General features: G+C 35.7%; 1 protein-coding gene across 50 annotated transcripts in view; it reads right to left on the bottom strand.

Moving 5' to 3' along the window:
- Positions 1 to 17,014, bottom strand: part of RIMS1 (regulating synaptic membrane exocytosis 1) — a 254,173-nt gene that overhangs the window by 71,699 nt on the left and 165,460 nt on the right. For 30 of the 50 annotated variants that reach the window (XM_027768198.1, XM_027768199.1, XM_027768181.1 and 27 more), the window contains one exon: positions 13,682 to 13,917. The exons of 11 other annotated variants lie outside the window; for them this stretch is intronic. In XM_027768198.1, the coding sequence (XP_027623999.1) occupies positions 13,682 to 13,917 (236 nt within the window). The remainder of the gene's footprint in view (positions 1 to 13,681; positions 13,918 to 17,014) is intronic. 9 more of the 50 variants (XM_006168296.3, XM_027768192.1, XM_027768200.1 and 6 more) reach the window with 1 other exon arrangement.

Genomic DNA, 17,014 nt, shown 5'->3' with positions numbered 1-17,014 from the left:
TTAAAATTCTTTCCTCCTGGGTCAGCTCCAAGGCAGCCAAATCCTATATGCTCCATCTCATGGTTCAAGTCTCAGACCCTGAAGCTTGAGGACCACAGTAGGTGTATGAGTGTATGTGCCCATACAAATACAGTTTTTTTTCCAAAAAAAAAAAAAAGGAGAAAAAAATGAAGGAAAAGAGATTGAGGTGTGATCATTCTTCTTAGGGATGCTTTCTCCTCTCCCTGTCTCCCTGGCGAGTACATGTATCCTCTAGCAAAATGAAACAAATCTCTCTACTCTTGGTCATTCATATTTTATGGATATAACTCCGCAACCCTTTCTCCACATTCAGCCTGAATAAACTTGCTCCTGTCCATTTCTACAGCTATTTCTTTTGCTTGCTAAATCACCATCTTTTTTTTAATCAGTGAGTCTCCACCTGACCTTGCTTCCACACTGATCTTTCTACAGCTTCTCCCAGTTTATGCTTCTAGGAGCATGGTTGTTTATCTTTTTTTCTCTTTATTAAAAGTTCGCCATCAAATAATGAGTACAATTTTTTAAAAAATTTTCAAGTCTGACCTCAAACTTTTTTTCTAAACCTGTTTCCCACCATAGTCCTTTCATATACCGTCAAACTCTGTTCATGGATTCAGATAATTTATTAAAATATACATTTGTGGTTTTCTCCCAGTACTTTCCTGTTTCCACAAAATTATTAGTTTCTTAACAATTTACGCAAAATCATTTTATGCTTCCTTGCCTTAGGGGTTTTTGTAGAAAAAAAGAGGCAGCTAGTAGGCAGTGACTTCTACCTTTCGTAAATGGCTAAGCTCTAAAATATATCAAGCTAAATGTGGCAGAATAGGAGAATGTAAGAAAGAGAAGGCTTTGCAGGGCATCTATTGTAGATGAGGAAGCCGGTGGCGCTGGTGGGGACCTACTCTGTTGCAGTACAAAATCGCTGCAGTACAAAATGAGAGAAAGACTACATCAGGAGCTTAAAGTGACTGAAAAGTATTTTAAAAATACATATTTAGATTATTTTACCAAGAGGGAGTGTAGGTCATTTTGATGTCATTGAAATTTTTCTTTTTATCCACGTCTATGTGAAATTATTTTTACAAATATAGTGCATATTTGTTGTTTTGTTCCTGAAAGTAGCCCAAAATTTGGGGCTTGCAGCAAGATGACAATAAAGGCTCAGAGTTTAGGCTACAGGAATTCAAAGAGAAAAAGAGTTAGTGGAGAATAATAAAATAATGAAGGACAACTTATGGAGTTAGAGCATTTTGAAAGAAAGAAAAAAATGTGAAAAATTGTGATGGTGGGAAATATTGAAAAGGCACATATCTATTATTGAAGAAGCATAGATGTGGGGTTTTTTTTGTATGTTCATAGTGCATTATGGATGGTTCCTAATCATTTGAAAATTGTAACGTAGTCCTGCAACATTTTCCATTCTTAGAGTACAACTTCCTAAATGCCAGGAGTATTTGGAAAAAAGTATTGCCATTAATCTAGTAAAGGAATCTAATAAATAATAATTATAGTAAAAGGTTAGAAGACCATCATCTCCCAATTCTGCATGTGACCTCACTCTGGGAGACTCAGATCCTTGTCCAGTTTGTCCTCCCACTTTCTTTGGTAATGTACATAAACAACACTGAATTTTTGTTATGTTTGACAGTTTACTTTACATTTTCTTTTTCATGTCCTTTTTTTTTTTTTTTTTTTGAGAGGTTTTTGCTATAGGGTGCGTGCGTGCTCTAGAAAGACAGAGACAGACGAAGAGACAGAAAGTGAGAAATCACTCCCAGGGGGGATGGCCACGCCGCACGGAAGACTAAATCACATTCTTTTCTGCACTCCTGTGTACTTCTCCTCCATTCTCCTCTCGGGATCATGGGCACAAGCGCACACACGCCTGGCGTGAGTTTAAGCCACCTGGTCCCTTACTTGATATTTTCTTCTTTAGTTCTTTGGTTTATGTTTATCTTAAGTGTGACTAATTTTCTTCCATTGGGGATGGTACTTCTATTTCTGAAATATCATTGACTCTGGTATAGTACTGCAAATAGAGTTACTGAATAATATAAGATAAAGTAATTTGAATAATTTCTAGTGTGTAAGCTTATGATATTTCACATTCATAGGTGTTTACTTACAGTTCAAATAAGAAATCAAGATCCCTGTTGTACAGAGCTTATCTGACCTAAGATCTGTCCTGAGATGAGCTATCTCTTACATTGAGGAGGGACATGCATTAGAATTAAAGAAATCTTTCATGTAGATTTATGATCAACACACATTAATGTTCCAGATAAACACTCAACATTTTCAACATTTAATCAATGTCCTGCTCTCTCTGTCCTGGAAAATCCTTCCATGTGTAATATTACTAATTTAAATGCTTGTGCTTAGGCCCCACTTCTTCCAGGAAGCCCCTCGAAACTGCATGAAAGACTAAATCACATTCTTTTCTGTACTCCTGTGTACTTCTCTGGCACTTGCCTTTTCTGAGATGATCTCTTTTCTGAGATTGATATGTAGTTTTCCCGATGATACTGTGATATCTCTGAGGGCAAGGGAAGTATCTCATTTCTCTCTTTAACCCTAGCTCACAGTCTAGTGTCTGGCATGGAGCCCAGTAGGTAGTAAGCATGTAACTGTTCAATAAATATTTGTTGAACTTACTTCAAACTCTTCTTTTTTAGCACAGCTGTTAAGAGCTTGGGCTCTGGCACCAGGCAACCTGGGTTGTTGCCTGATCCCTCTGTGACTTGGTCACTTTACCTTAAAAATGGGAATAATGGCACCACCCCCAAGGTCTAGTGGTTAAGGGGGCCATATTCCACATGGCTGACCACATGGTTTTACTCCTGGCCCTGGTGGCTTGAAAAACACACTAGGCATGTGTGTGAGCATGCTTCAAATACTGACAAGGTAGAGAAATGGAAGAGAAGGGATTGCAACATGACTATGTACCATTGAGGGATGTTTTCTCCCTCTCTCTTTGTGTTTGTTTCTTTCTGGTGAGCACACATGCCATCTGGCCATGAAAAAATAGTAATAATAATATCAGTACTTCATAAATTCATTGTGAGACGAATAAAGACCGAATTTACACATATATACACTCATGAACATACATACACACCTTTCGGTACAAAGAAAAAGCTCTAAAAATGTATTGGGTCATTGGAAAAGTCATGACATATTTTTCAATGTTTTTCTATGCAGAAAAAAATGCATCATGACTTTTCTGACAATCCAATAGATACAAGCTATTATAAATTTTATTCACTTACTGCACAGGAATATTTGTCATTCCTATGATACTTAATACCATATCAAGGGTGTACTCAGAGATGCCTTTTTACAGATTTGTGGACTCTCAATAATGCTTTCACTTACAAAGGAGGGAGCATTACCACAGGTGGAATCACATATCAGCAGCACATGAGTGAGGGACCAAATACACTACCTATGTTGGGTTGCTAAACCAACATAGGCTTACAATCTTTACTCTCTCAACCTAGTCTTAAATTTACTAGAGCTTCAATTTAACTTCAAAATATTTCTGGCTGAGGGGCTCTTTTTCTTAAAATTTCCCTTCTTTTCACTACTTCATATCCTTTTAATTTAATTCAGCTACTTTTTGCTAAATAGGATTTTAGCTAGGTGCTTGATTGGCTGGGGATTTACAAATAGCAGCAGGAAGACTGACTGCTTGGAAACCTTCCTGTTTATGCCACCCTCCTGGATAATTATTCTTTAAAGTTATTTCCTCTTTTATTCTAAATAAATAGTGTGGCTGAAGTGATTTAAAATAATATAATTTATAATTAAAATATTAAAATACTCTAGAAAATTATACATATACATATATATAATTTAAGAACATAGTAAATTATACATATATATGAGAACAATAAATTATATGTAACATCTTACCTAATTTACTTATATGTAAATTGCATATTTGTATAAATAACATGCTACTTAAACTTACTTTCTTTCTTTCTTTTCTTAATCAATTTTTTAGGTTTTTGCTATAGGGTGTGTGTGCTCACTGGAGAAACAGACAGAGAGAAGGAAAGTGAGAAATTGCTCCCCAGTGGGAATGGCCACATCGCAATCCTTTCTCTCCCACTCTCCTTCTGTGATTTTGGCGATACACTCACACATGCCTGGTGTAAATTTCAAGCTGCCAGGTCAAGGACTCCAATCTTGGTCAGTCATGTGGGAGTCTGGTGCCTTCACCACCACATCACTTGGTGGCCCTGTTACACTTTATTTTTAAGTGCTTTGCATTTTCCTGATTATCTGTCATCTCTAACAGCAGAGGAAAGAGAACCTATCACCTAGGATATCAAAGAATGGGTCTCAAAGAGACTCACTACAAGAGAAACCCTTAATTAAAGCATTGTTTTTAAATTAAATGTAATTGAACATTTACACTGAATGTAATACATCCCAGGCCAGTGGAGGGCATGGTGGTAAAGGCAACTGGACCCCACATGATTGCGTAGTTCAGTACTGAACCAAATGGTTTGAAAAAGACTCCAAGGGTGTGTCTGTGTGCATGTCCAAAATCCCAAGAAAAGAATGGAAGAGAAGGAACTGCAGTACGGCCATCCTCTTTGGGGGAGTGCTATCTTTCACTCTCTTTCTTTCTGGTGAGCACATGTATCCTATAGCAAAATTAAAAATAAAACATAGCAAAAAAAAAAAAAAAGTCGTAACTCACAGACTATCCAGTTTTAATATATACATGATGCTGTTTGATCCTTCAAGTCTTTGATCAATTGACACTATGAGAATGTCAATCATAATTAGTCCTTCCTTTGGAGGGCCCCCTGAAATGTCTCACCAGTCTGATATTAATGGCTTTATTTCATAACATTAAAAAATTATAGTAGGGTTTTATAAAAGTGAATACATACTAAATACTTTTTCTTAGGTGATAGGTCTCGATAAGACAGTTTTGGGAAAATTAAGAAAGAGAAAACGATCTTACAGGTTTTAACTGTCAAAGCCATGATATTATTGCAAGAAAGAGCTGGGAATTGGAGTTGTGATAATACCATACTTGTTTAAAGTGAGACAACCAAAAGGGATTTTCTTATGGGAAACTAAAATTAAGGAACGCTTTTCAAGTGAGGAGAAATGCAGATTGGAAGGACACAAGCAGAAGCTGAAGCAATGAAAAATAAGATTTCTCAGCTTAAGAAATTCTGAATTTTGATGAGTCTTTACTAGAGAGACAAAATATAATCACTGATGAAAGAAAAAATAATTACTAATAGAAGGTATCAAAAGAATAAAAGTTAGAGGAGAGATTACTGAGAGTTATCATTTGTCACCTGTCTTAGAGAAATGAAGAGGTGTTGAGATATTTAAGCAGGTGATGAGATATTTAAGGTGTTGGACTCCCACATGGCTGACCATGGTTTTAGTCCCAAACCTGTCCATTTGAAAATCATGCTTGGCATGTGTGTGTGCATGTACAAAATCCCAAGAGGAAATTGTGGTGTGGCCCCTCCCCTGGAGGGTAATTTCTCACTTTTCTGCTCATTGCCTCTCTGTGTCTCTCTCTGGAAAGCACATACACCTTATGGCTAAAACCTCAAAAAGAAAAGGAAAAAAAATAAAATAAAAATAAGACCTAGGGATGAGACCAAGGAGAGGTTATAAAATAAAAGGAAAAATTATGATGTAGAAAGGAAAATGTAAGGTTTTACACCTGTAACATCCACAGGACATACAATTCAACTCACCATACTAAACAGATTCCTAAGAATCCAAATTTTATTCATTGAGTGACTTTGGGATAGAGCTATTTTGCTATTTTGGCTTCATAATCCAATATCCTTTCTATACTCATACACAACAACCTAATCTCTTAAGGTAGAGTATTTCACAGATGTTCTTAACAATGTCTCTACTGGGAAGGTAGACATGATTTGAAAGTCAATACATGACCATAACTGGGGTAAAATTTAGATCAATAAAACAAAGGTGCTCAATATTTCAATTATCATTTGAATCTATTACAAACAGAGGTGTACTGTAAGTACAGTTCTTGTGCAAAACTACTGTTATGCTTTGTTCTAAGAACACTTTAGAACTCTTTAGGATATGAAGAGAGAGAGATTGGAAAGCTGAGGGAAGAAGTTAAGACAGTTCCAAATGTCTAGCTGCTTGCATAGAAAACCTGGTTTCCTTAAGAGATATCAAAGACCATTTTCGTTTCATTTAAATGATGAAATATTTTGAAAGTTCACCCCACACACTGCAAAGCACAATTACATTGAGACCAGTAACAATAAGCACCATCATAAGAATACAAGGCCCAGCTTTGGCATGTGCTGGTGAGATGCTGTTGTTTTCGAGCTGGGGCCACACGGGAAGCATGGGTTCCATTCCCTGCCCAACCTACAGAGCCAGGCACGGTGGCACAGGCCATAGTACCAGCTACTGGGAGGTGAAGCAAGGGAATGGCAACATAGGGAAATCCTGTCCAAAACAAAAACGAAACAACAAAATAAGCCAACAACATCAATGAAAAATATCTCATATTGTTACTCCAAAGAAACCCTACTCTTTAGGGAGACAAATGATTCTCCTTCAAAATAAAAAGAACAGCTTATTTTACTGGGATGACAAAAAGGCATATCCATCATTGGGATGCTAGTTAATCTAGTTTCATCCTCATCTCATGATTTTAAGACTATCCTCTGTTTAGATAAATATTAGGTCACTGGAAAAGTCATGATGCATTTCTACATAGAAGAACATGAAAAAACACATCATGACTCTCCCAACAACCCAATAGCTGTATGGCCCACTTCACTTTCTGAATGGCTTAAAACTTCCTACTTCGCATTTATTTGTTAAATATATCCAGTAGAATGAATAATTTCAAACAAGTACTTTCCAGTATGCTGAGTTACAAAAAAGATTTCATGAAAGATGCAAGACTTTGTGGTATAAACAAATTTTGCAACAGCAAGATTCTTCACAAAGGAGCAGAAAAAAGAACTGATGGTTACAAAATGAAAAATAGGAGTTGACAATTTAAATTGGTATATTATTTTACTTACCTTTTTTTTTATATAGCATTGGGGATAGTAACAAGTTATCTAGTGTATTTGACCAAATACTATATAATTTTAAGCAGAGTTTCATTATGTTTTACAATACAAAAATAACCACTATGCCTTCTACATTGCTTTCCCCCCCCCTACATACCTTTAGGACATAAAGCTTTTATGTTTTATAAACAATAGAAAATACTTGAAACACAAATTTGTATTAAAACATTCTTTGCATGAATCCACTGACCCATTTTTCAAAAATCAAAATTAAATTATTGCTAGGTTTTTATTTACATTGAAACTGTAATGAGTGCAGTTCACAGACTATATTCATACAGTACCTTGAAGACTATATTTCAAGTTGCACAACTGATCTTTTATTACAATTTAAAAAAATACAGTCTACATTAAAAGTAATTGAATTATGGATTTTTTTTTTTTTTTTGAGAGGTTTTTGCTATAGGGTGCGTGCGTGCTCTAGAAAGACAGAGACAGACGAAGAGACAGAAAGTGAGAAATCACTCCCAGGGGGGATGGCCACGCCGCACGGAAGACTAAATCACATTCTTTTCTGCACTCCTGTGTACTTCTCCTCCATTCTCCTCTCGGGATCATGGGCACAAGCGCACACACGCCTGGCGTGAGTTTAAGCCACCTGGTCCCTTACTTGATATTTTCTTCTTTAGTTCTTTGGTTTATGTTTATCTTAAGTGTGACTAATTTTCTTCCATTGGGGATGGTACTTCTATTTCTGAAATATCATTGACTCTGGTATAGTACTGCAAATAGAGTTACTGAATAATATAAGATAAAGTAATTTGAATAATTTCTAGTGTGTAAGCTTATGATATTTCACATTCATAGGTGTTTACTTACAGTTCAAATAAGAAATCAAGATCCCTGTTGTACAGAGCTTATCTGACCTAAGATCTGTCCTGAGATGAGCTATCTCTTACATTGAGGAGGGACATGCATTAGAATTAAAGAAATCTTTCATGTAGATTTATGATCAACACACATTAATGTTCCAGATAAACACTCAACATTTTCAACATTTAATCAATGTCCTGCTCTCTCTGTCCTGGAAAATCCTTCCATGTGTAATATTACTAATTTAAATGCTTGTGCTTAGGCCCCACTTCTTCCAGGAAGCCCCTCGAAACTGCATGAAAGACTAAATCACATTCTTTTCTGTACTCCTGTGTACTTCTCTGGCACTTGCCTTTTCTGAGATGATCTCTTTTCTGAGATTGATATGTAGTTTTCCCGATGATACTGTGATATCTCTGAGGGCAAGGGAAGTATCTCATTTCTCTCTTTAACCCTAGCTCACAGTCTAGTGTCTGGCATGGAGCCCAGTAGGTAGTAAGCATGTAACTGTTCAATAAATATTTGTTGAACTTACTTCAAACTCTTCTTTTTTAGCACAGCTGTTAAGAGCTTGGGCTCTGGCACCAGGCAACCTGGGTTGTTGCCTGATCCCTCTGTGACTTGGTCACTTTACCTTAAAAATGGGAATAATGGCACCACCCCCAAGGTCTAGTGGTTAAGGGGGCCATATTCCACATGGCTGACCACATGGTTTTACTCCTGGCCCTGGTGGCTTGAAAAACACACTAGGCATGTGTGTGAGCATGCTTCAAATACTGACAAGGTAGAGAAATGGAAGAGAAGGGATTGCAACATGACTATGTACCATTGAGGGATGTTTTCTCCCTCTCTCTTTGTGTTTGTTTCTTTCTGGTGAGCACACATGCCATCTGGCCATGAAAAAATAGTAATAATAATATCAGTACTTCATAAATTCATTGTGAGACGAATAAAGACCGAATTTACACATATATACACTCATGAACATACATACACACCTTTCGGTACAAAGAAAAAGCTCTAAAAATGTATTGGGTCATTGGAAAAGTCATGACATATTTTTCAATGTTTTTCTATGCAGAAAAAAATGCATCATGACTTTTCTGACAATCCAATAGATACAAGCTATTATAAATTTTATTCACTTACTGCACAGGAATATTTGTCATTCCTATGATACTTAATACCATATCAAGGGTGTACTCAGAGATGCCTTTTTACAGATTTGTGGACTCTCAATAATGCTTTCACTTACAAAGGAGGGAGCATTACCACAGGTGGAATCACATATCAGCAGCACATGAGTGAGGGACCAAATACACTACCTATGTTGGGTTGCTAAACCAACATAGGCTTACAATCTTTACTCTCTCAACCTAGTCTTAAATTTACTAGAGCTTCAATTTAACTTCAAAATATTTCTGGCTGAGGGGCTCTTTTTCTTAAAATTTCCCTTCTTTTCACTACTTCATATCCTTTTAATTTAATTCAGCTACTTTTTGCTAAATAGGATTTTAGCTAGGTGCTTGATTGGCTGGGGATTTACAAATAGCAGCAGGAAGACTGACTGCTTGGGAACCTTCCTGTTTATGCCACCCTCCTGGATAATTATTCTTTAAAGTTATTTCCTCTTTTATTCTAAATAAATAGTGTGGCTGAAGTGATTTAAAATAATATAATTTATAATTAAAATATTAAAATACTCTAGAAAATTATACATATACATATATATAATTTAAGAACATAGTAAATTATACATATATATGAGAACAATAAATTATATGTAACATCTTACCTAATTTACTTATATGTAAATTGCATATTTGTATAAATAACATGCTACTTAAACTTACTTTCTTTCTTTCTTTTTTAGGTTTTTGCTATAGGGTGTGTGTGCTCACTGGAGAAACAGACAGAGAGAAGGAAAGTGAGAAATTGCTCCCCAGTGGGAATGGCCACATCGCAATCCTTTCTCTCCCACTCTCCTTCTGTGATTTTGGCGATACACTCACACATGCCTGGTGTAAATTTCAAGCTGCCAGGTCAAGGACTCCAATCTTGGTCAGTCATGTGGGAGTCTGGTGCCTTCACCACCACATCACTTGGTGGCCCTGTTACACTTTATTTTTAAGTGCTTTGCATTTTCCTGATTATCTGTCATCTCTAACAGCAGAGGAAAGAGAACCTATCACCTAGGATATCAAAGAATGGGTCTCAAAGAGACTCACTACAAGAGAAACCCTTAATTAAAGCATTGTTTTTAAATTAAATGTAATTGAACATTTACACTGAATGTAATACATCCCAGGCCAGTGGAGGGCATGGTGGTAAAGGCAACTGGACCCCACATGATTGCGTAGTTCAGTACTGAACCAAATGGTTTGAAAAAGACTCCAAGGGTGTGTCTGTGTGCATGTCCAAAATCCCAAGAAAAGAATGGAAGAGAAGGAACTGCAGTACGGCCATCCTCTTTGGGGGAGTGCTATCTTTCACTCTCTTTCTTTCTGGTGAGCACATGTATCCTATAGCAAAATTAAAAATAAAACATAGCAAAAAAAAAAAAAAAGTCGTAACTCACAGACTATCCAGTTTTAATATATACATGATGCTGTTTGATCCTTCAAGTCTTTGATCAATTGACACTATGAGAATGTCAATCATAATTAGTCCTTCCTTTGGAGGGCCCCCTGAAATGTCTCACCAGTCTGATATTAATGGCTTTATTTCATAACATTAAAAAATTATAGTAGGGTTTTATAAAAGTGAATACATACTAAATACTTTTTCTTAGGTGATAGGTCTCGATAAGACAGTTTTGGGAAAATTAAGAAAGAGAAAACGATCTTACAGGTTTTAACTGTCAAAGCCATGATATTATTGCAAGAAAGAGCTGGGAATTGGAGTTGTGATAATACCATACTTGTTTAAAGTGAGACAACCAAAAGGGATTTTCTTATGGGAAACTAAAATTAAGGAACGCTTTTCAAGTGAGGAGAAATGCAGATTGGAAGGACACAAGCAGAAGCTGAAGCAATGAAAAATAAGATTTCTCAGCTTAAGAAATTCTGAATTTTGATGAGTCTTTACTAGAGAGACAAAATATAATCACTGATGAAAGAAAAAATAATTACTAATAGAAGGTATCAAAAGAATAAAAGTTAGAGGAGAGATTACTGAGAGTTATCATTTGTCACCTGTCTTAGAGAAATGAAGAGGTGTTGAGATATTTAAGCAGGTGATGAGATATTTAAGGTGTTGGACTCCCACATGGCTGACCATGGTTTTAGTCCCAAACCTGTCCATTTGAAAATCATGCTTGGCATGTGTGTGTGCATGTACAAAATCCCAAGAGGAAATTGTGGTGTGGCCCCTCCCCTGGAGGGTAATTTCTCACTTTTCTGCTCATTGCCTCTCTGTGTCTCTCTCTGGAAAGCACATACACCTTATGGCTAAAACCTCAAAAAGAAAAGGAAAAAAAATAAAATAAAAATAAGACCTAGGGATGAGACCAAGGAGAGGTTATAAAATAAAAGGAAAAATTATGATGTAGAAAGGAAAATGTAAGGTTTTACACCTGTAACATCCACAGGACATACAATTCAACTCACCATACTAAACAGATTCCTAAGAATCCAAATTTTATTCATTGAGTGACTTTGGGATAGAGCTATTTTGCTATTTTGGCTTCATAATCCAATATCCTTTCTATACTCATACACAACAACCTAATCTCTTAAGGTAGAGTATTTCACAGATGTTCTTAACAATGTCTCTACTGGGAAGGTAGACATGATTTGAAAGTCAATACATGACCATAACTGGGGTAAAATTTAGATCAATAAAACAAAGGTGCTCAATATTTCAATTATCATTTGAATCTATTACAAACAGAGGTGTACTGTAAGTACAGTTCTTGTGCAAAACTACTGTTATGCTTTGTTCTAAGAACACTTTAGAACTCTTTAGGATATGAAGAGAGAGAGATTGGAAAGCTGAGGGAAGAAGTTAAGACAGTTCCAAATGTCTAGCTGCTTGCATAGAAAACCTGGTTTCCTTAAGAGATATCAAAGACCATTTTCGTTTCATTTAAATGATGAAATATTTTGAAAGTTCACCCCACACACTGCAAAGCACAATTACATTGAGACCAGTAACAATAAGCACCATCATAAGAATACAAGGCCCAGCTTTGGCATGTGCTGGTGAGATGCTGTTGTTTTCGAGCTGGGGCCACACGGGAAGCATGGGTTCCATTCCCTGCCCAACCTACAGAGCCAGGCACGGTGGCACAGGCCATAGTACCAGCTACTGGGAGGTGAAGCAAGGGAATGGCAACATAGGGAAATCCTGTCCAAAACAAAAACGAAACAACAAAATAAGCCAACAACATCAATGAAAAATATCTCATATTGTTACTCCAAAGAAACCCTACTCTTTAGGGAGACAAATGATTCTCCTTCAAAATAAAAAGAACAGCTTATTTTACTGGGATGACAAAAAGGCATATCCATCATTGGGATGCTAGTTAATCTAGTTTCATCCTCATCTCATGATTTTAAGACTATCCTCTGTTTAGATAAATATTAGGTCACTGGAAAAGTCATGATGCATTTCTACATAGAAGAACATGAAAAAACACATCATGACTCTCCCAACAACCCAATAGCTGTATGGCCCACTTCACTTTCTGAATGGCTTAAAACTTCCTACTTCGCATTTATTTGTTAAATATATCCAGTAGAATGAATAATTTCAAACAAGTACTTTCCAGTATGCTGAGTTACAAAAAAGATTTCATGAAAGATGCAAGACTTTGTGGTATAAACAAATTTTGCAACAGCAAGATTCTTCACAAAGGAGCAGAAAAAAGAACTGATGGTTACAAAATGAAAAATAGGAGTTGACAATTTAAATTGGTATATTATTTTACTTACCTTTTTTTTTATATAGCATTGGGGATAGTAACAAGTTATCTAGTGTATTTGACCAAATACTATATAATTTTAAGCAGAGTTTCATTATGTTTTACAATACAAAAATAACCACTATGCCTTCTACATTGCTTTCCCCCCCCCTACATACCTTTAGGACATAAAGCTTTTATGTTTTATAAACAATAGAAAATACTTGAAACACAAATTTGTATTAAAACATTCTTTGCATGAATCCACTGACCCATTTTTCAAAAATCAAAATTAAATTATTGCTAGGTTTTTATTTACATTGAAACTGTAATGAGTGCAGTTCACAGACTATATTCATACAGTACCTTGAAGACTATATTTCAAGTTGCACAACTGATCTTTTATTACAATTTAAAAAAATACAGTCTACATTAAAAGTAATTGAATTATGGAACATTTTGAAAAGGAGAATCCTGTTGCTGTTCTTGCATATAATCAATTTGGATGTCTAATACTTCTTTGCATTTCCTTGAATATTTGTAATCATGGCCTTCATTTTTTTTTTAAATGAACTTAACCAAAAAAATACCTCACCATTTTATAGATTAACAAATGATACCTTGTTAAGAGAGCTGCACAGGAAAAAAAGAAACATTTGACAGATATTCAGAAACAGAAAATAAGCTTTTTTTTTTTTTTGTGGAGAGCAGCCAAACTCATGCTATAATCCCATCCCAAGCCATGGTACGAAGATCAGTCTGTATCTTTCCATCAAGACTGTGAGATGTATCAGCTGAATTCAGCTGAATTCAGTTCACTCACCTGTTTGGCTCAGTTGAGATGTGCTTCTACTCCTTCGAGACACGATGGCCACCACCTTGGCACTCAGGCTGGATCTCCGTTTCTTTCCACCTGCTCCGACTGTGCCCACAGCCGTGTCCGACTGGCTGCCGTCATTATGCTCCAGTGTGTACATCTCCCCACTCACACTGGTGCTCTTCGTGATGGCTCTTCCTGAGGTCCCCATCCGTCTGCCTTGCATTTTGGGGGTAAATGAACTATATTTACAAAGTAAAAACATATATGCATCCATAAATTACAGGTCAGCATAACTGAAACTCTTAATCTAATTTATTTTTGAATTAATCCAGGCACATGTTCAGGGGGAAAAGCCAGCTGAGAATCTACGAATACTTTAACATCTTATCACCACCCCAAAATATTTACTAATGTAGCTTAAAATAAGGCCATATGAATACAGCAATCTATTGGCTTTTTCGAGATAGTAAAATAAAATGTAATCTGTGTTTTCCTTGGTGAACTGAGTGTTACTAACTGTGTAAATTGCTACTCTCTTATTTTCAGAGAAAAACTAAAATGCTTAATAAGTTCATATACATTCTCAAGAGAACAGCACTGTAAAAAAATGATACTCTATTTACTACATAAGGTTTAAGAAATGAAAGTAAATTTGTTCTAATTTCTTTTTAGGATTCCAACAACAGACATATCTTTTGTGCTTAATGAGTCCAAAAGACTGCTGAGGAGAAAATCTCTTTTGAATGAAGGTTTCCATCCTCCTTCCTTGTCCCCTCATGCTCTCTTCCACACTAACTTTTTCATTTAATTTTTCTCCTTCAGAGCTTCAGATTTGCATGTTGTAGGCTGAGATTTAACTTTTCTGTTCTTTTCTATTAAAACTTATTTGTGTGTGTTTCCAGATTACACTAGTTTATCTGAATAGTTTCATTCTCTCCCTAATAAATACATTAAGAATTTTAGGCGCCATGGGAAGGTTGGCAGGGTGATTGACTTTGGCCCACCAATGTGTGTGTGAGCTGGGGAGGGCCAAAGTCAATGTGTCTGTGAGCTGAGGAGGGAGGGGCAGGTAGTGGGGATGGGGGAGAAGCACTGCTGTTAACATTTTTAGATTTGTTTAAATGACATTGCAATGCAGCTATATCACTCATCTAGACTGGCCCTTATTGGTTCAGTAAAGAGCTGGTTTTCTGTATCTGAAATGACAATTTTAGGTTTCCTCAAAATGTTTGCAAAAAGTGACTTACTATATGGTTCTTACTACTATCTTAATCTTCTTTGTTTTCTATTTCTTGTTTTGATCTGCAAAATACACATCTTTTAACAATGATGGTACTTAATGCATAAGTTAGAATAAATCTTAGAATGTTACAAATGATAAAACATAAAATCCTGAGATTCTACAACATATTTGTGATCACATGTAGTCACTGTTCTAGTTGAAAGAGAAATTGGAATGAGTCAAATTCAGAAAAGCAGGAGTACAAGATCAGAGGGCTTATAAACTATAGAGGAAAGGCAAGGTTTTAGGATTTTTTATGGATTTGAATGGAAACCGAGATCTCTGTTTGATTGGATTAATTTAGAGTTTTTTTTTTTAATCCACAGCTGCAGTACTTGAATTGATCTGCATCAACATTCTGATAAAAAAGGTATTCTTATTCTTTCAATTTATTCCAATCTGATCTTCATTAGCTCAAAATTTTAAAGGTTATTTGCAAATATGATAATCAAGCTATACATTTTCAGTCTCTTCTTTTAAAACATTAATGAATATCACTTAAGACCAGCCCCAAACTGATTTCTATGGGATTTACATTCTCATCTCCCATAGACTTTATTTCCTGATAAATATTACAGTCAACTACATCTGTGTCCTCACCAACTTATTGGAGTGTATTATCTAAATCTGCTACTCCTCAAGTCTAGTCTATTTGCTCTTTCTCTTTCTTTACATAAATTCTGCTGGAAGTAGCTAAGAAATGTCAGGATTTGTCCAACTTTACAGTTATAACAATGTCCATCCTCATTCAACATCTGCAACTGAAAAAAAATCAGTAGTTTTTCATATATTATCAAGCTTTTTTAGTACATTCTCCACAATAGTTAATGAAAATAAAACTTTTATGATGATGATATTTTTATCTTCATAGTAGCATGTATCATTTTCTATAAAAATGGAATTATATTACAGTTCTCAATTTGCATTTTAAAAATCATTCCACAAAAAATAACTACTGTGAAATGCTAGAGAATGCTCTTTAGGTTACAGAGAAAGTATGAATGTATAGGGAAATGTCTTTTGTCATAATCCATCATCAAACTGTATATATGATAAGCTGGAAAGATTAAAAAGTGTTCACAGATAGGTAATTATAGCAGTAAAATGTTCTATGATGTTGACACATAATAGCTTTTGTATTTATTTTTAAAAAGAGTTTTCTACCTTACAGCACATGTGCTCACCAAAGAGAGAGACAGACAGACAGACACAGTAAGAGGGAAAGCGAGAAATTGCCCCCCAAGAAGGATGGCCACATTGCAATCCTTTCTTCTCCATTCTCCTCCTGGGATCTTGGACATGCATCCACACATGCCCAGCATGATTTTCGACCCTCAAGGTCCAGGACTTGAACCTTGGTAGACCATATGGGAGTTCAGCAACATATCCTCTATGCCATCTGCTGGTCTCCATTTTTTTAAAAAAAAATAGCTTAATCTGTATAGTAAGTATTACCATTTTGGGGTATCAAGTTAAATTATATTAAAAAAAATTCCGTGAATAAATTATGAGATGATTTTTCCTTAGAAATGAAACATTTATTTAGATGCTAAAAACATTCTTACTTGCTATGAGGATGTGTATAGCTTCCTAAAGGACCAGTGATACCATAATGTTGAATGGGAATGCATTGAAGTATTTTCAATTCTTTTGACTACCTAATTCAGGGAGGACGTTTGGGAATCTAATCCATCAGATTAATCTAACCAATTCATGGCTCTTTTTTTTTAGTACAAACATGCTTTCTACTCTGTTTCTTAGCTTTTTACTTGCTCTACTTCCATTGCTTGAAAAATAAATCCTCTCATGTACTTGTACCTGAATCCTTTAATATGTAACGTAAGGCTTTGTGCTTTATAAAAACGCTTTTCAAAGTCACTCTAGCATCATGACCTGTCTCTCAATTCTTCCTTTTCAACTTAGTACTGGTTATATTAAGATTCTGACATTTTACACTAGCATGCATTTTATGCATCACTAACTTTGCTACAGCAACCTTCTCATTGCCGAAAGAAAAGGTTTTTGTTTGTTTGTTTGTTTTGAGTAAGAATTAG

Source organism: Tupaia chinensis, unplaced genomic scaffold (assembly GCF_000334495.1).
Source record: "Tupaia chinensis unplaced genomic scaffold, TupChi_1.0 Scaffold145685_1, whole genome shotgun sequence".
Lineage (NCBI taxonomy): Eukaryota > Metazoa > Chordata > Mammalia > Scandentia > Tupaiidae > Tupaia > Tupaia belangeri.
Note: the sequence above shows the minus strand (reverse complement) of the source record. Positions and strands in the feature narration are given on the sequence as shown.